The sequence below is a fragment of the Oncorhynchus masou genome, chromosome 14, assembly GCF_036934945.1.
Source record: "Oncorhynchus masou masou isolate Uvic2021 chromosome 14, UVic_Omas_1.1, whole genome shotgun sequence".
NCBI classification, from domain to species: domain Eukaryota; kingdom Metazoa; phylum Chordata; class Actinopteri; order Salmoniformes; family Salmonidae; genus Oncorhynchus; species Oncorhynchus masou.
Genome location: NC_088225.1, coordinates 10,398,831 through 10,418,358, shown reverse-complemented (window position 1 = coordinate 10,418,358; position 19,528 = coordinate 10,398,831). Strand labels below are relative to the sequence as shown.

Below are 19,528 nucleotides of genomic sequence, written 5' to 3'. Positions count from 1 at the left end.
TAGATAGACCACAGTTCATTTATTTGTTATCGCTCTCAGCCAGAAAAGCCTGTGGAGGATTCCGTCTTTAGATTGTAAAATCAAGAAGCACTCCCAATCGGTTTCTTGTCTTCATGAAATATTGTTATAGGGAGTGAAGGAGGGTGAGCATAGAATTACATATATACTGAACAAAAATATAAACGCAACAAAGTGTTGGTCCCATGTTTCATGAGCTGAAACCAAAGATCCCAGAAATGTTCCATACGGACAAAAAGCAGATTTCGCTCAAATGTTACGTACAAATTGGTTTTACATCCCTGTTATTGAGCATTTCTCCTTTGCCAAGATAATACATTCACCTGACAACTGTGGCATATCAAGAAGCTGATTAATCAGCATGATTATTACACAGGGGGAGCATGCAATTGAATGACTGCAGGAATGCAGACCACGTGTACTGCAGTCCACCGCGAAACCGACTTCAGTGGGCAAATGCTCATCTTCGATGGCCACTGGCAAGCTGGAGAAGTGTGCTCTTCACGGATGAATCCCAGTTTCAACTGGACTGGGCAGATGGCATTGTGTGGGCGAGTTGTCAATTTTGTGAACAGAGTGCCCCATGGTGGTGGGGTTATGGTATGGGCAGTCATAAGCTACGGACAATGAAAACAACTGCATTTTTATCAATGGTAATTTGAATGCACAGAGATAACGTGACGAGATCCTGAGGCCCATTGTCGTGCCATTCATCCGCCGCCATCACCTCATGTTTCAGCATAATAATGCACGGCCCCATGTCGCAAGGATCTGTACACAATTCCTAGAAGCTGATGATTTCCCAGTTCTTCCATGGCCTGCATACTCACCAGACATGTCACCCATTGAGCATGTTTGAGATGTAAGACAGCCTGTTCCAGTTCCCGCCAACATCCAGGAACTTCGCACAGCCATTGAAGAAGTGGCCACAATCAATAGCCTGACCAACTCTATGCGAAGGAGATGTGTCGCACTGCATGAGGCAAATGGTGGTCACACCAGATACTGACTGGTTTTCTGATACAAAACCCTACTTTTTTTGTTAAAGGTATCAGTGACCAACAGATGCATATCTGTATTCCCAGTCATGTGAAAGCCATAAATTAGGGCCTAAAGAATTTATTTAAATTGCCTGATTTTCTTATATGAACTGTAACAGTAAAATCTTTGAAATTGTTGCATGTTGCATTTATATTTTTGTTCAGTATAGAACTCTATAGAACTCGGTGGGAGTGAGACTTAGTAGCAAAGACAGAGTATGTGGGGGAGGGGAGGTCAGCTACACAAGACCTCCCCTGATATACACTCAATCAGCGCTCTATGATGAATGAATGGTCTATGTACAGTGCCTTGCGAAAGTATTCGGCCCCCTTGAACTTTGCGACCTTTTGCCACATTTCAGGCTTCAAACATAAAGATATAAAACTGTATTTTTTTGTGAAGAATCAACAACAAGTGGGACACAATCATGAAGTGGAACGACATTTATTGGATATTTTAACAAATCAAAACTGAAAAATTGGGCGTGCAAAAGCCCCTTTTACTTTCAGTGCAGCAAACTCTCTCCAGAAGTTCAGTGAGGATCTCTGAATGATCCAATGTTGACCTAAATGACTAATGATGATAAATACAATCCACCTGTGTGTAATCAAGTCTCCGTATAAATGCACCTGCACTGTGATAGTCTCAGAGGTCCGTTAAAAGCTCAGAGAGCATCATGAAGAACAAGGAACACACCAGGCAGGTCCGAGATACTGTTGTGAAGACGTTTAAAGCCGGATTTGGATACAAAAAGATTTCCCAAGCTTTAAACATCCCAAGGAGCACTGTGCAAGCGATAATATTGAAATGGAAGGAGTATCAGACCACTGCAAATCTACCAAGACCTGGCCGTCCCTCTAAACTTTCAGCTCATACAAGGAGAAGACTGATCAGAGATGCAGCCAAGAGGCCCATGATCACTTTGGATGAACTGCAGAGATCTACAGCTGAGGTGGGAGACTCTGTCCATAGGACAACAATCAGTCGTATATTGCACAAATCTGGCCTTTATGGAAGAGTGGCAAGAAGAAAGCCATTTCTTAAAGATATCCATAAAAAGTGTCGTTTAAAGTTTGCCACAAGCCACCTGGGAGACACACCAAACATGTGGAAGAAGGTGCTCTGGTCAGATGAAACCAAAATTGAACTTTTTGTCAACAATGCAAAACGTTATGTTTGGCGTAAAAGCAACACAGCTCATCACCCTGAACACAGCATTCCCACTGACCATTCCCACTGTCCCCACAAACATGGTGGTGGCAGCATCATGGTTTGGGCCTGCTTTTCTTCAGCAGGGACAGGGAAGATGGTTAAAATTGATGGGAAGATGGATGGAGCCAAATACAGGACCATTCTGGAAGAAAACCTGATGGAGTCTGCAAAAGACCTGAGACTGGGACGGAGATTTGTCTTCCAACAAGACAATGATCCAAAACATAAAGCAAAATCTACAATGGAATGGTTCAAAAATAAACATATCCAGGTGTTAGAATGGCCAAGTCAAAGTCCAGACCTGAATCCAATCGAGAATCTGTGGAAAGAACTGAAAACTGCTGTTCACAAATGCTCTCCATCCAACCTCACTGAGCTCGAGCTGTTTTGCAAGGAGGAATGGGAAAAAATGTCAGTCTCTCGATGTGCAAAACTGATAGAGACATACCCCAAGCGACTTACAGCTGTAATCGCAGCAAAAGGTGGCGCTACAAAGTATTAACTTAAGGGGGTTGAATAATTTTGCACGGCCAATTTTTCAGTTTTTGATTTGTTAAAAAAGTTTGAAATATCCAATAAATGTCGTTCCACTTCATGATTGTGTCCCACTTGTTGTTGATTCTTCACAAAAAAAATACAGTTTTACATCTTTATGTTTGAAGTCTGAAATGTGGCAGCAGTGTAGCCTAGTGGTTAGAGCATTGGACTAGTGACTGAAAGGTTGCAAGTTCAAATCCCTGAGCTGACAAGGTACAAAATCTGTTGTTCTGCCCCTGAACAGGCAGTTAACCCACTGTTCCTAGGCCGTCTTTGAAAATAAGTATTTGTTCTTAACTGACTTGCCTAGTTAAATAAAGGTAAAAAAATATATTAAAAAAAGAAAGGTCGCAAAGTTCAAGGGGGCTGAATACTTTCGCAAGGCACTGTACATCCTCATCAAACTTCTCGCTATTCATCTTGTGTACTGTACTGTATTTTACCTCAGAAAAAATATACACAGTCTATTTTTATGTAAACTCTATGAGTCAGTGTATTGTCAGTGTATTTCACTGTACATTATCTGGGGTCCTTGGGATGTCCGTACTTCTAGACCCTAACCTTACATTTCAACTTGTAGTATGGTAGGGACTTCCCATGGATTCCGGATAGTAAGGGGCCTTTACACAATGGACCATCATGTACATGTTACAACACTGCCATCTAGTGGCCAATTGAATAACAGTAGAACCGTTTCAAAACATTCCGAAACGTGTCGACTTGCTTGAACATACCACGGAAGTGTGAGACAAACGTTGAGCGGCATCTCCAGCCAACCAGTTTCATTAGTGAGCATTTTCATTTTAAAACGCTGTTTATTTTTTACAGCTAAGGGATAGCTAACGTCTTAAAACAGACACCGTTAAAGTGAAATATGCCTCGGAGAAAGGTAAGAACTTGGTTTATTTATATACGTAGTTGTAAAAATACAGGTGACTGACTCATGCTAGCTATATCTAATGTCAATTTGTTTAGCTAACTTACTATCATGTCGAAATGTCACTATAACGTGACAGATAGGAGCTAATTGAGCCCTGGTTGGCCTTAAAGCATAACACAATCAATTTTGTGTAACATTTAGAATAGCACAAATGCCATGGCAAGCTGATGCGATACTGGTCTAGTTAATGCTAACCAGCTATCCATGAGTGTGTTCATTCATGGCTATAGTGATGGGGCGCATTTGAACATCATTTCAAAATCGCTTTAGCTATCTAATGTAGTTATCTATCTTACAGATGAACTAGAAGTGATAGAACCAAAAGCTTGGTGGAACAGGCCCGCAGGGTGTACGGAAAAGGTGTTATCTAGGTTCAAAGCTCTCTGGCTGAAGCTAGTTGAATCCTGCTGGTGGTGAGGCAAATACTTGTCTTCCTCAAAACAACGATTTCATTGGATTGATTCAGGAATAACATAGTGTCAATTGGTTTAATTTTCTCCTGTCCCGCCTTTCCTCACTTGCAATTGGTTAAAGACACATAGTGCCCTCAAGATTGTTGAACCATTTTCATCTCGAAATTATTTTCGCTACGCTAGATGTCAACGTAACAGTATGGTAATGTTGATATACATATGCATGGTCCGTTGCATGTTCATGTTTGTTTTGGAACATTTATGGAGTGTATTTCAGTTCTGACCGTTGGTAAATGTTTTGATATGGTGCATTGTGGGAAAAGTACTACGGAAGTGTTGCTTGCACACATGCTCCTCCTCCACATTAATCAAGATGTAAACCATTGACGCTTGTAAACAATGTTTTCGGTGATTCTTGTATTTTATGTGCTTGTGCTGTTGGATTAGGACTTTTTTTCTGTGTGGAGTATTAGTATTCCAGTCCAGTTTGCTTCAAAACATACAATGCCTTCAGAAAGTATTCACATACCCTTGATTTATTCCACATGACAGCCCGAATCCAAAATGGATTAAATATGTTTTTTCTCTCTCACCCATCTACACACAATCTACACACAATACCCCATAAGTATAATAACAAAGTGAAAACATGTAGTTTAGAAATGTTAGCAAATTTATTGAAAATTAAATCAGAATTTTTCACGCCCGTGAGTCAATACATGATAGAATCACATTTTTCAGCTATTACAGCTGTCTTTTTCTGGTAAATCTAAAAAAAACGTTGCACACCTGGATTGTGCAATATTTTCACATTATTTATTTTTTTAATTCTTCAAGCTCTGTCAAGGTGGTTGTTGAGCATTCCATTTTCAAGTCTTGCCATAGACTTTCAATCCGATTTTAAGTCAAAACTGTAACTAGGCTACTCAGGAACATTCCATGTTGTCTTGATAAGCAACTCTTGTGTATATTTTGCCTGTCCTGCTGAAAGGTGAATTTGCCTCAGTGTCTAGGTTTTCCTCTAGGATTGTGCCTGTGCTTAGCTCTATTCCATTTATTTTATCCTAAAAAATTCCCTTGTCCTTGCTGATGACAAGCATAACCATAACATAATGCAGCCACCACCATTCTTGAAAATATGAAGAGTGGTACTCAGTGATTGTGTTGGGATTTGCCCCAAATATAACACTTTCTATTCAGCAAATGGCGTGAGGAGGTAAGGCAAGAAATAGGCCATAGTGGCGAAGTAATTACAATTTAGCAAATTAACACTGGAGTGATAGATGTGCAGATGATGATGTGCAAGTAGAAGTACTGGTGTGCAAAAAAGTAAATAAAAACAACATGGGGATGAGGTAGGTAGATTGGATGGGCTGTGTACAGCTGCAGCGATCGGTTAGCTGCTCAGATAGCTGATGTTTAAAGTTAGTGAGGGAGATATGAGCCTCCAACTTCAGCGATTTTATTTATTTATTTTTAATTGATTTTAATTCCCCCAAAAATTGTGCAATTCGTTCCAGTCATTGGCAGCAGAGAACTGGAAGGAAAGGCGGCCAAAGGGGGTGTTGGCTTTGGGGATGACCAGTGAGATATACCTGCTGGAGCACGTGCTACGGGTGGGTGTTGTCATCGTGACCAGTGAGCTGAGATAAGGCGGAGCTTTACCTAGCATAGACTTATATATGACCTGGAGCCAGTGGGTTTGGCGACGAATATGATGCGAGTGCCAGCCGACAAGAGCGTACAGGTCGCAGTGGTGGATGGTATATGGGGCTTTGGTGACAAAACGGATGGCGCTGTGATAGACTGCATCCAGTTTGCTGAGTAGAGTGTCGGAGGCTATTTTGTAAATTACATTGCCGAAGTCAAGGATCGGTAGGATAGTCAGTTTTACGAGGGTATGTTTGGCGGCGTGAGTGAAGGAGGCTTTGTTGCAAAATAGGAAGCCGATTCTAGATTTAATTTTGGATTGGAGATGTTTAATTGGAGTCAGGAAGGAGAGTTTACAGTCTACACCTAGGTATTTGTAGTTGTCCACATATTCTAGGTCAGAACCGTCCAGAGTAGTGATGCTAGTCGGGTGGGCTGGTGCGGGCAACAATCGGTTGAAAAGCATGCATTTGGTTTTTACTAGCGTTTAAGAGCAGTTTGAGGCAGCGAAGCAGTGTTGTATGGCATTGAAGCTTGTTTGGAGGTTTGTTAACACAGTGTCCAAAGAAGGGCCAGATGTATACAGAATGGTGTCGTCTGCGTAGAGGTGGATCAGAGAGTCACCAGCAGCAAGAGCGACATCATTGATGTATACAGAGAAAAGAGTCGGCCCGAGAATTTAACCTTGTGGTACCCCCATAGAGACTGCCAGAGGTCCGGACAACAGGCCCTCCGATTTGACACACTGAACTCTTTCTGAGAAGTAGTTGGTGAAACAGGCGAGGCAGTCATTTGAGAAACCAAGGCTGTTGAGTCTGCCGATAAGAATACGGTGATTGACAGAGTTGAAGGCCTTGGCCACGTCGATGAAGACGGCTGCACAGTACTGTCTTTTATTGATGGCGGTTATGATATCGTTTAATACCTTGAGCGTGGCTGAGGTGCACCCGTGACCAGCTCGGAAACCGGATTACACAGCGGAGAAGGTACGGTGGGATTCGAAATGGTCAGTGATTTGTTTATTAACTTGGCTTTCAAAGACTTTTTAATAAGGCAGGGCAGGATGGATATACAGTGGGGAGAACAAGTATTTGATACACTTCCGATTTTTCCGGTTTTCCTACTTACAAAGCATGTAGAGCTCTGTAATTTTTATCATAGGTACACTTCAACTGTGAGAGACGTAATCTAAAATAAAATTCCAGAAAATCACATGCTGTATGATTTTAAGTAATTAATTTGCATTTTATTGCATGACATAAGTATTTGATCACCTGCCAACCAGTAAGAATTCCAGCTCTCACAGACCTGTTATTTTTTCTTTAAGAAGCCCTCCTGTTCTCCACTCATTACCTGTATTAACTGCACCTGTTTGAACTCGTTACCTGTATAAAAGACACCTGTCCACACACTCAATCAAACGGACTCTAACCTGTCCACAATGGCCAAGACCAGAGAGCTGTGAAAGGACATCAGGGATAAAATTGTAGACCTGCACAAGGCTGGGATGGGCTACAGGATAATAGGCAAGCAGCTTGGTGAGAAGGCAACAACTGTTGGCGCAAATATTAGAAAATGGAAGAAGTTCAAGATGACGGTCAATCGCCCTCGGTCTGGGGCTCCATGCAAGATCTCACCTCGTGGGGCATCAATGATCATGAGGAAGGTGAGGGATCAGCCCAGAACTACACGGCAGGACCTGGTCAATGACCTGAAGAGAGCTGGGGCCACAGTCTCAAAGAAAACCATTAGTAACACACTACGCCGTCATGGATTAAAATCCTGCAGCGCACGCAAGGTCCCCCTGCTCAAGCCAGCACATGTCCAGGCCCGTCTGAAGTTTGCCAATGACCATCTGGATGATCCAGAAGAGTAATGGGAGAAGGTCATGTGGTTTGATGAGACAAAAATAGAGCTTTCTGGTCTAAACTCAACTCGCCGTGTTTGGAAGAAGAAGAAGGATGAGTACAACCCCAAGAACACCATCCCAACCGTGAAGCATGGAAGTGGAAACATTATTCTTTGGGGATGCTTTTCTGAAAAGGGGACAGGACGACTGCACCGTATTGAGAGGAGGATGGATGGGGCCATGTATCGCGAGATCTTGGCCAACAACCTCCTTCCCTCAGTAAGAGCATTGAAGATGGGTCGTGGCTGGGTCTTCCAGCATGACAACGACCCGAAACAAACAGCCAGGGCAACTAAGGAGTGGCTCCTTAAGAAGCATCTCAAGGTCCTGGAGTGGCCTAGCCAGTCTCCAGACCTGAACCCAATAGAAAATCTGTGGAGGGAGCTGAAAGTCCGTATTGCCCAGCAACAGCCCCGAAATCTGAAGGATCTGGAGAAGGTCTGTATGGAGGAGTGTGCCAATATCCCTGCTGCGGTGTGTGCAAACCTGGTCAAGAACTACAGGAAACGTATGATCTCTGTAATTGCAAACAAAGGTTTCTGTACTAGATATAAGTTCTGATTTTCTGATGTATCAAATACTTATGTCATGCAATAAAATGCAAATTATTTTCAGGTCTATCCAGAGATGTTTGATCGGGTTCAGGTCCGGACTCTGGCTGGGCCACTCAAGGACATTCAGAGACTTGTCCCGAAGCCACTCCTGCGTTGTCTTGGCTGTCTGCTTAGGGTCGTTGTCCTGTTGGTAGGTGAACCTTTACCCCAGTCTGAGGTCCTGAGGGCTCTGGAGCAGGTTTTCATCAAGGATCTCTCTTTATTTTGCTCTGTTCATCTTTGCCTCGATCCCGACTAGTCTGCCAGTCCTTGCCGCTGAAAAACAACCCCACAACATGATGCTGCCTCCACCATGCCTCACCATAGGGATGATGCCAAGTTTACTCCAGACTTGGTTTCATCAGACCAGAGAATCTTGTTTCTCATGGTCTGAGAGTCCTTTAGGTGACTTTTGGCAAACTCAGAGGGCTGTCATGTGCCTTTAACTAAAGAGTGGCTTCCGTCTGGCCACTCTACCATAAAGGCCTGATTGGTGGAGTGCTGCAGAGATGGTTGTCCTTCTGGAAGGTTCTCCCATCTCCACAGAGGAACTCTGAAGCTCTGTCAGTGACCATTGGGTTCTTTTCTTTTTCTTGGTCACCTCACTGACCAAGGCTCCGATTGCTCAGTTTGGCTGGGCGGCCAGCTCTAGGAAGAGTATTGGTGGTTCTAAACTGATGGAGGCCACTGTGTTCTTGGGGACCTTCAATGCTGCAGGCATTTTTTGGTACCCTTCCCCAGATCTGTGCCTCGACACAATCCTGTCTCGGAGCTCTACGGAGAATTCCTTCGACCTTGTGACTTGGTTTTTACACTGTTATGCATTGTCGACTGTGGGACCTTTTGTGCCATTCCAAATCATGTCCAATCAATTGAATTTACCACAGGTGGACTGCAATCAAGTTGTAGAAACATCTCAAGAATGATCAATGGAAACTCAATTTCGAGTCTCATAGCAAAGGGTCTGAATTCTTATGTAAAAAAAGGTTGCCTTGTCATTATGGGGTATTGTGTGTAGATTGGGGAGGGGGAAAAACTGTTTAATACATTTTAGAATAAGGCTGTAACGTAACAAAATGTGGAAAAAGTCTCTAGGGGTCTGAATACTTTCCGAATGCACTGTAGGCTACTGAATATAGCCTATTCACGTCGCAGTTAGAGCGGCTATTGCGCTATTTCCTCCCACATGTTGTTGGAAGATGACAACGAAAGTAATAGGAAGATTGGGGCACACAAGTGATGCTTCGTGATAATCATCAATGGATTCAACGATAGCATTGTGTTCATACAAGCTAACAGGAACCAAACCAAATAATCGTCATGTTTATGTTACTGATGTGCATAACTGACGACCGATCTTCCCTTTTGTTCTATGAAAGAGGAATGCTGGGAGCAGCTCCGACGGCACTGAGGATTCAGACTTCTCTGCTGACCATGAGCACACAGACCGAATCGAGACCTATGGGAGAACACGGAGGAACACACGCCTCACCCGGGCATCGATGCGACTCAGCCAAAGTTCACAAGGTAAATATGCCTTTTTCAAATCAAATATTTGTCACATGCGCCGAATACAACAGGTGTAGACCTTACAGTGGCTTACTTACAAGCCCTTAACCAACAATGCAGTTTTGATATGGAACTGTCATGAGATGGCCAATATATTTATATTGTTATGTTTCTGCATCAAGAACCTGCTGAATAACTATGAATCCTATATGAATCCCTTGGATTCCAGCCCTATGAGTTTTTAGTCTAGGTCATTGAACCAAATGTTATGACAATAATCTAAGTCAGAAGATTCAAAATGAAGATACTGAATGTAATGCTGGGGTTCTCTTTTGTCTGTCTGTAGCTATACCCATAGATGTGCTCATGGGTTATTATCGCTTGCTTGTACAATAGCCATTGTATATCAGCATTCAAACTCATACTATGAATAGGTTTAGACAGCAGTCATCACCCCCTGATCCCTATTCGGTTTGGCAGTCATGGTTTGAGTAGAGGATGATATAGTTTCCACTCCCTTTTGTTATTGAAAAAAACTGGATGCATTCTATGTGGTTTTTAAAAAGCTTGGCATGTCCCTTGGTCCTCAATTTGACAACTGAACTGATATTGTTAAGTGGTTATACACAAGTAGCCTACTGCTTGGGACTATGTGTTGTTTGTTGCCTGTACTCTACTGGTCAGTTATGTTGTGGAAACGAATCCGTTTGTTAAGGGAGCGTACGTAAGTGTCTCTGCTTGAAAGGGATTTGACCATTGACGAGACAAGAGTTGTAGCTCCTAGCCTGCTACATTACTGCTGAGGGCCAGAGACCCCTGAAGACATCTGTTTTTTTTATGTGTTTTTAGATTCCAGCTCTGTCCAGATCAGCCCAGCAGAGGTGGTGACCTTCTCTGCCCGGCGAGTGACCCGTAGCCGTAGTCTGCAGCAAGGGCCGCCGGTCACCCCCAAGAAATACCCTCTGCGCCAGAGTCGCTCTTCGGGGTCGGACACGGAGCAGCATGTGGAGGGTAGGAGGACGAGGCAGCATGGTCACTTTCTCTCACAGTTCCCCCCCTTCTCCATTGTCCACACCCGAGAGCTGGCCACCCACTGCGTTATTTATGTTATATTTTCAGTGTATCATTTTAAGTTTTCGAAGAGGCAGTGATGCTCAACTAGTGCTTTTCTACTCTTTAAGTTTGTTTTGGGCTTGTGTCCTCAAACATAGATGATTTGAGCTTGTGTCGTCCTCCACATGTTATTCCACTCATTTGTTATGTTTCTCAGACAGTTCTGTTGAAAATTGCAGCCTATGCTTGTAGCTACCATCCCTATTCATTCCTTTGAATTTCCGTTGCTGGTGTGGTGGGGTCGTTGTATGCGATCATGTATTGGGTGTTTGGTGTCATGATGAGTCATCATCCCCTCCTGTCCTGTTTCATACCTCCCAAGGCATGTTTTTACAAACCTGAAGGGGGTGTGCAAGAATTGTGAAAAATAAATGCATTACCAAAAGCATCACATTGACAAAACACCTCATTCACAATTCTGGATACAAGCCAGGCACTTGAAATATATGAACTAAGCCCCATCATGTGGGCTCCCAAGTGGCGCAGTGGTCTAAGGCACTGCATCTCAGTGCTAAAGGTGTCACTACAGACCCTGGTTCGATTCCAGGCTGTATCACAACTGGCCATGATTGGGAGTCCCATAGGGCAGCGCACAATTGGCCCAGCGTCGTCCGGGTTTGGCCGGGGTAGGCTGTCATTGTAAAACTATGTTCTTAACTGACTTGCATAGTTGAATAAAGGTTCAATTTTTTTTATTTTGTATTAGTAAGAATTTGTTCTTAACTGACTTAAGTAAAGGTAAAATAACTTAAATAAAGGTAAAATAAAAAATGTGAGGTGTCTGTCGGGCTTGTGAATATAACATCAAATGTACATATAAAGCCCTTCGTACAGCTGATATTTATTTTTTATTTATTTATTTAACCAGGCAAGTCAGTTAAGAACAAATTCTTATTTTCAAAGACGGCCTAGAACAGTGGGTTAACTGCCTGTTCAGGGGCAGAACGACAGATTTGTACCTTATTAGTTCAGGGGTTTGAACTTGCAACCTTCCGGTTACTAGTCCAACGCTCTAACCACTAGACTACCCTGCCGCCCCATCTCAAAGTGTTGTACAGAAACCCAGCCTAAAACCCCAAACAGCAAGCAATGCAGGTGTAGAAGCACGGTGGCTAGGAAAAACTCCCTAGAAAGGCCAGAACCTAGGAAGAAACGTAGAGAGGAACCAGGCTATGAGGGGCGGCCAGTCCTCTTCTGGCTGAGCCGGGTGGAGATAATAACAGAACATGGCCAAGATGTTCAAATGTTCATAGATGACCAGCCGGGTCAAATAATAATCACAGTGGATGAAGAGGGTGCAACAGGTCAGCACCTCAGGAGTGAAAACAGCAGGTCTGGGACAGGTAGCACGTCTGGTGAAAAGGTCAGGATTCTATAGCCACAGGCAGAACAGTTTGAAACTGGAGCAGCAGCACAGCCAGGTGGACTGGGGACAGCTAGGAGTCATCAGGCCAGGTAGTCCTGAGGCATGGTCCTGGGGTTCAGGTCCTCCTCCTCCGAGAGAGAATTAGAGAGAGCATACTTTAAATTCACATAACAATTCCTTTACATGTGTTCTTCTCCTCGTTGGCTCTTCCAGACCTGAAGCGAGCAGCAGACCAGGACGAGTCTCCGCCCCGCACCCCAACAGGTAACGCCCTCTCATCGGAGTCGGACATTGATGTGTCCAGCCCTAACGCCTCTCATGACGAGAGCCTGGCCAAGGAGCTGTCACTCAAAGACTCTGGCAGTGACCTCTCCCACAGGCCCAAGCGCCGCCGCTTCCACGAGAGCTACAACTTCAACATGAAGTGCCCTACACCAGGCTGCAACTCCCTGGGTAAATGATCTCATTCTTAACTGTCAGCTCCACCGTCAATGAGGGCAGGACATTTTATTTACATAGTTGACTTTTTGTGCAATGTGGACCTCAGAACGCTACACCTTCAAAACACACACTGTTAATTGTTATGTTCTGCATTTGTTTCACTTGACGTTCTGTTTTATTTGTTTTCAGGCCATTTGACAGGGAAACATGAGAGACACTTCTCAATATCTGGCTGCCCTCTCTTCCACAACCTCTCTGTAGATGAATGCAAGGTAAATCTACAAGACCTTAGAAGTTGGCTTTAGTGTTGAGGTGTGGGATTCTAGGACCGTGTCTGACATCTGTCTGCCTACTACTTAATAAAACAACATACTGTAGGCATATCTTTAGTAGGGATCGCTTACCAAACGGGATTTCTCTTCACAGACGAGGGCCTCCTCTCGTGACAAACAGGTGGAGGAGCGGACTTTGTCCCACCGGCAGGATGAGAACAGACACGGTACCCGTCACCAGGTACTATGATCCTGATCCTGGGCCTTTCATTTGGTCAACCATCTCATTTTATCACTACGCTACTGTTTTTGGTTTGGATTTGTCCCTCCTTGCAGTAAATGTTTCAAGAAAGGCAATAGAGCGTAAAATAGGATTTGGATTTAAAGGCAGTATCATGGCCGTTTCATAACATTGCATAATGGATTAGGCCCCAACGGAGAGACAGATGAGGTACAAGGAGAAGGTGACGGAAATGAGGAAGAAGAGGAACTCTGGTCTGCTAAAAGAGCAGAAAGACCAGTACATGGTGAGTGTGATGATCTGACCTCTAATCCAAACTCTAGGATAGAAAAAACGACCCTTTTCCATTAGTGCCAGAAGAAAAAGCTGTAGCCTACGCGTTGTAATACACTCTTATCCCATACGAAAGGTAAACAAATATAATACTTCCAATATTAAAAAGTGTCTCGCAAGCACAGTTTGACAACTGTTCGGACAACAGATATGTTGAAGGTAAATAATGTGTCCGGTTGAAGAGATGTGCTGATTGTTCTGAGGTTAAAGGCTTCTTCTCCCTCTCTGATGCCCCAGGATCACCGGCAGTCCCACGGCAACAACCGAGAGCCCCTTCTGGAGAACATCACAAGTGATTACGACCTGGAGCTCTTTCGAAAAGCCCAGGCACGTGCTTCGGAGGATCTTGTAAGAGAGAGAGAACTCATCGCCCTTCCTCCCATTTTCCTCTTTCTTTTCCTGAGCCTGTACTAGTGACTCTGGACTGGGCCCAGTCGACGTCCAGCTCTCACCGTTTATGGTGGGCAGTGCCAGACGGGGAGCATTCTGGGTAATCTGGCTACTCACACTGTCTGGTGTTGTCAGTTACAAGACCGGGTAGTTTATGGAGACGTTCTTCTTCGCTCTCTTTGAGTTAGATTTACTCTAGCCAATATCTTTTAAGAGGCTCCCCTTTCAGTCTTCTAAATCAAAGCTCTCTCTTATCCTTTCCACACACATTTCTAACCTTTTTTTTCTAAATGAAAGCGTAATCTCTGTGGTCGCTTCCACAGAGAGTAATGAGTTCTCCTCCCGTGGCGCTTTGCCTGCCCCTCTCCCTCGCTGTGTTGGTCAAACCTCTCTCTTCCTCCTCCCTTTTCTGTCCCCTCTCCCTGGTCCTCCGCCTGCTGCAGGAGAAGCTGCAGGGCCAGGTGGCGGAGGGCAGCAACATGATCAAGACCATCGTGTTTGGCCGCTACGAGCTGGACACCTGGTACCACTCGCCCTACCCTGAGGAGTACGCCCGCCTGGGACGCCTCTACATGTGTGAGTTCTGCCTCAAGTACATGAAGAGTCTGACCATCCTGCGCCGGCACATGGTGAGAACGTTGGTGCATGTCAATTCGTTTCTCCGGTGTTTTCTGATTGTTCTTTATGGATGGATTCAGACGTTTCAGAGTGGATCTCAGTTCTGAATAGGTTTTATATGATGGTCGGTGTTGTTCCTCCCTCTGTACAGGCCAAGTGTGTCTGGAAACACCCACCAGGGGATGAGATCTATCGAAAGGGAAACATCTCCGTCTTTGAGGTGGACGGTAAAAAGAACAAGGTGAGAGATTGCTGTGGTCCCAGGAATGTAATGTTATCCTGCCTTGTGAATGTTATGACTACCCTGCTCTGACCATAGCCCTGCTAAATGACCCTATCATCCACAGATCTACTGCCAAAACCTGTGCCTTCTGGCTAAGCTCTTCCTGGACCACAAGACCCTATACTACGACGTGGAGCCCTTCCTCTTCTACGTCATGACAGAGGCTGACAACACCGGCTGCCATCTTGTTGGCTACTTCTCAAAGGTAACCAGTCAGTCGTAGTCATAATGCTACGTTTAATTTATAAACTGCTTTTCTCAAACTCAAAACATCTATGCCCTCCCATTTTAGGAGAAGAACTCGTTCCTGAACTACAATGTCTCCTGTATCCTCACCATGCCACAGTACATGAGGCAGGGCTACGGAAAGATGCTGATTGACTTCAGTGAGTACAGCCACTACCTTGTGGTCTCTCTGTAACTCTACCTGACCTCTGTGTAACCCCGTGTGTGTTCCTGGTTTCTCCCTAACCTTGGTCTCTGTGTAACCCTGTGTGTGGTCTGCCCTCTCCCAGGTTACCTACTGTCTAAGGTGGAGGAGAAGGTGGGCTCTCCAGAGCGGCCCCTCTCAGACCTGGGCCTAATCAGCTACAGGTCCTACTGGAAAGAGGTGCTGCTGCGCTACCTCAACCAGTTCCAGGGGAAGGAGATCTCCATCAAGGAGATCAGCCAGGAGACAGCCGTTAACCCAGTGGACATTGTCAGCACCCTGCAGTCCCTCCAGATGCTCAAGTACTGGAAAGGGAAGCACCTGGTCTTGAAGAGACAGGTATGTCACCTACCATTTCTTCATATATTTATTCTTTAATCAGCCAAGAACAAGTTATTATTTAGTGTGACGGCCAGGACATTTCTCCAACTAACTGTGGAATTAGTTGGGGTTTGGGTTATTCCATTAGACGTCAGTTCAGTCCCGATATTGTCTTGGACATACACTTATCATTGAGCCTAGCAGTGCTAACGTGTTACTAACCTCACGGAGCCATCCTTCCAAATCTCATCACGATGACTTTACTATTGGGAGTCTGGAGACCTTTGGTATTGGATTTTGAGTAGAAGTGACGTTTCCCCTCAGGAGAGGCTTTTTTTTTGTTGCTTTTTAAAATTTGCTTTGTTTCTCTTTCTACCGTGTCAGTCAGTTTGCCTATGCTGTGTTAGTTGTGTATGAATAAATAAAATAAACTGAAACATGCTAAATATTTAATGGGTTTGAAAAGTGGCAACATGTCTAGTTTCCATCTATACCACTGTTGTCTGTCCATTTTTTTGTCTTCCTGAGGAGAACTTCCACAGGTTTTGGAACGGAGCGTGACAAACCTTGGCTTCTGAGGCTAATATGCTAACTATCTCCTCCAGGACCTAATCGACGACTGGAAAGCCAAGGAGACCAAGCGTGGCAGCAGCAAGACTATTGAACCCACTGCCTTAAAGTGGACCCCACCTAAAGGAACATAGGACACTTCTTCCCCCTACACCATACCACGCCAACTCTCCAACACAATGACCTGGGTTCAAAGCTCTCTATCAGGATAGTTTACTTCAAACAACTTTTTGATCAGTACACTGTGTTAGTGCAGAATTATTGATCATGATTATTGAGAGTCCTAACCAGGCTTAAGTAGTAGATCATAATAGCAACAAGAATACTGATGGTGGGTTGCTTGAATCTAGACCCTAGCTTGCCTCACACAACTTCTCAGTAGAACCGCATTAACCTTGTGAGCCAGTCAGTTAGTACGTATGGGAATATAGCTGTCTTTCTGGGGAGGGGTTGAGGTAACACAACAATGTATCCATGTGTCTTGATTGTCTTTAATATTTTCTGTTTGGTTTGGGCTTTATTTTACTTTATTTTTTTAAATATATTTTTTAAACTTCTGTTTGGTTTTACCACTGTTTTAAGCTGTTTTGGCTCATGTCCTTTTTAAGCTATTTTACATTTGGCTTCCTGAAAGATTGCCAATTCCCTTTCTTCCCCTTCTCTCCACAGTCTGCACTCTTTAAATTATTTAAAAGTATCGGACTGGTGAAAACGTTGGCTGGAGGAAGTTCCTTACCCCAATCCATTCCTTGTAAATCCATGAGGAAGAGTGCACAAGTAAACACTTTGGGGGAGGAGGAGAAGAACTGGAATTCTCAGTCAGGCTCTGCCTGAGGCCGAAGTGCGAATTTGATGTCAAGTTCAAGTCATGCTGTCAATATATTTAAATGATGGAGAGAAGATTTTATAGTACAGGTTTAGCAAGACAAAGTATATTTGAAGAAAGTTTTTAAAATGTGCAGGACTGGTTTCCTAGCCGTACTGAGAACTAGATTAGAACGTGTCAGTTAGAAGAGATTTTCTCTAACATGTTGCAGAGGAACAAGCAAATGCATGTAGTACACAGCAAAAGAGACTATTTGTCTTGCGCTGTGGTCAACCCATTTTATGTCTGCTTATGTGTATAAGGATAAAATAATGGATGTTACTGACTGTTAGACTGATTGTGCATATACATGGGATGAAACCAGAAATGATCTCCATCTGCTGTGTGTATATAAAGAGTTTGAGTTTCCACAGCGACGTATGGCCCTCATCTCTAGAATTTATAGCCACAATAGGGCAACAAATATATAAAGTGCACATCTTTATAGTTGCAGAAGAAATGGCCTTTACTGACCATATGTCAAAAGTGAACTCTTTATTAACACAGTAAAGGATTGACAAACTTCACTGTCATTCTGAAATAGTGTTAATCATTGTGTAGAGTTTTGAGTTTTTATTCCGTTTTGTGTTTTTGGGTTCTTTCTTGTGTGTTTAAAAAAATAAGCTATTTGATCCGTGTATTTGTATGTCAGAGGGGAGAAACAAAACAAGCTCAGAATCTGAGAGGAGGTATTTCTTCAAGGCTGCCGAAAAAACTGTATATTTCACCGTCATATTTCAATGAATCCAGGTTGAACTAGGAAACTAATACTCCAATAATTTGGCGTTATGATTATTTTCAGAATATAAGCACTCGTGTTGGATGTCCAAGTTAAATTGCATGTTAAAATAGTTTTGGGCCTGTCCGGCTTCATTCATTCCTTCTGCTTTTGAATGTTAAGTAAAAGGCCTTGAAATATACCTGCCCATCAGATTGTTTACTTCCTTATTTTGACTCTCTAAAACTAGATTGTACACTGTCCAGTATATTTTGGGGTATGATTTTGATTCATGGGTCTTCAAAGAGTCTGTATAATGTCAGCATCTTTGGCATGAATAGATGCTAACTTGGCCTAACATCACACAGAGGTATTATAGCAGGTCAACTTGCAGCTCATTTCACTGGAACCTGAGAAAACACTGCTACAACAGGTCAGCTGTTAATTTCCCCAAAACAATTCTCCTTTACCTCTGCCTTTCATATTTTGCCTCCCAACATGTTGCTGTGGGATGTGTTGTCTTGATGTTTCCTCCTGTGCCAGTCATGGCAGCTATAGAAAGACACTCAGTTTATCTGAAACCAGTGTGTGTGGTCATAATGTTCACCTTCATACAAGCATTTGTTTAATAAGCTATCAAAAGAGCAGTAGACCACTGTTGCTGCACAGCAGTCAGCAGTACCTCTGTACAGCATTAATATGTAGATAAGTTGTGTGCACCTGCTTTTGTACTTGCTTCCTCTCCAATAAATCTAAACTCCAAAATGTCTTGATCCTGTGTGCAAGGTGTTCTTTCTGAACTTTCTTGGGCAGCATCCTCTGTTTCCCCAACCAATTGCCACTACACACTGCAATGTGTTGCTGTCTCGGGTGCATGGATCAGTCTAGTGGTTTCATCTCCGTTCCATGACCGGCACCAAGCTGGTAAATCTACACAGTTGAAAGCAAATGAACACTACAAAAAGTGCACTTGATTGAACAAATTGTTTTTATTAAGGAAATGTGAACAGCATTGAGCCTTTGCCACATAGATGTGTAGGGGTTCACTGACAAATTATCAGCATTTGATATGAAGCACAGAAAAGCAAATAACTTTTCAATTTTAATGAATCTTGAAGTTCAGTAATGCTCTCAGTGATGGGACGTGTTAATTATCTTACATTAGACAAATACCTGTTTGTTTGCGCAACAATCCATCTAATATTATGCAACAACAAAATACTTGACTGAACATAACAAGCGGCTTGTATTGCAAAGAAGAGTACAGAATGATACAGTTAAGGAAGGCATAACATGTCAATTAGTTGCAGCAAATCCCTGACGCAGTTTAAACACGGGTCAAATAATTATTGACCCTTATTACACATTCCTTATGTTACATCAATTAAGCTTTGTTGCATGTATTGGATTGCTTTGACCTAGATTAATACTTTGAGCAACATTGATTATTCCAGTAACTTTGAACAATCAAGTTATATCTTCATCTCTAGTAATACTGGGGCTTGTTCCATTCCTCTTGTGACTCTGGAAAAAACAAATATGGAATAAATACATTAGATTGAAATTGTTCTGAAGAATGATAGCTAACATATTTATCATCTGGTAAAGTGCTTGACTCTACCTCCACTTGAGGACCTTCGACCCATGAGTCCAATATACATTTCTCCTTTATTTCCTGATGAAACACACACACAATATTTATTTTATTTGAGAAATACATAATATAGGCTATAGCCCAAAGCAGG

General features: G+C 43.2%; 1 protein-coding gene across 3 annotated transcripts; it reads left to right on the top strand.

Moving 5' to 3' along the window:
* Positions 1-3,547: 3,547 nt before the first annotated feature.
* Positions 3,548-18,556, top strand: LOC135554168 (histone acetyltransferase KAT7-like). 3 transcript variants are annotated; one of them, XM_064986277.1, is made up of 14 exons: positions 3,548-3,697; positions 9,693-9,840; positions 10,672-10,833; positions 12,515-12,754; positions 12,932-13,014; positions 13,169-13,255; positions 13,443-13,541; positions 13,826-13,936; positions 14,422-14,607; positions 14,748-14,837; positions 14,944-15,084; positions 15,172-15,265; positions 15,395-15,648; positions 16,236-18,556. In XM_064986277.1, exons 1-14 carry the CDS (start codon positions 3,683-3,685, stop codon positions 16,332-16,334), a joined length of 1,809 nt encoding a protein of 602 aa, XP_064842349.1. In that variant the 5' UTR covers positions 3,548-3,682; the 3' UTR covers positions 16,335-18,556. The 3 variants fall into 3 exon arrangements, with proteins under 3 accessions (XP_064842349.1, XP_064842350.1, XP_064842351.1); XM_064986278.1 differs by lacking the exon at positions 13,443-13,541; XM_064986279.1 differs by lacking the exons at positions 13,443-13,541; positions 13,826-13,936.
* Positions 18,557-19,528: the final 972 nt, after the last annotated feature.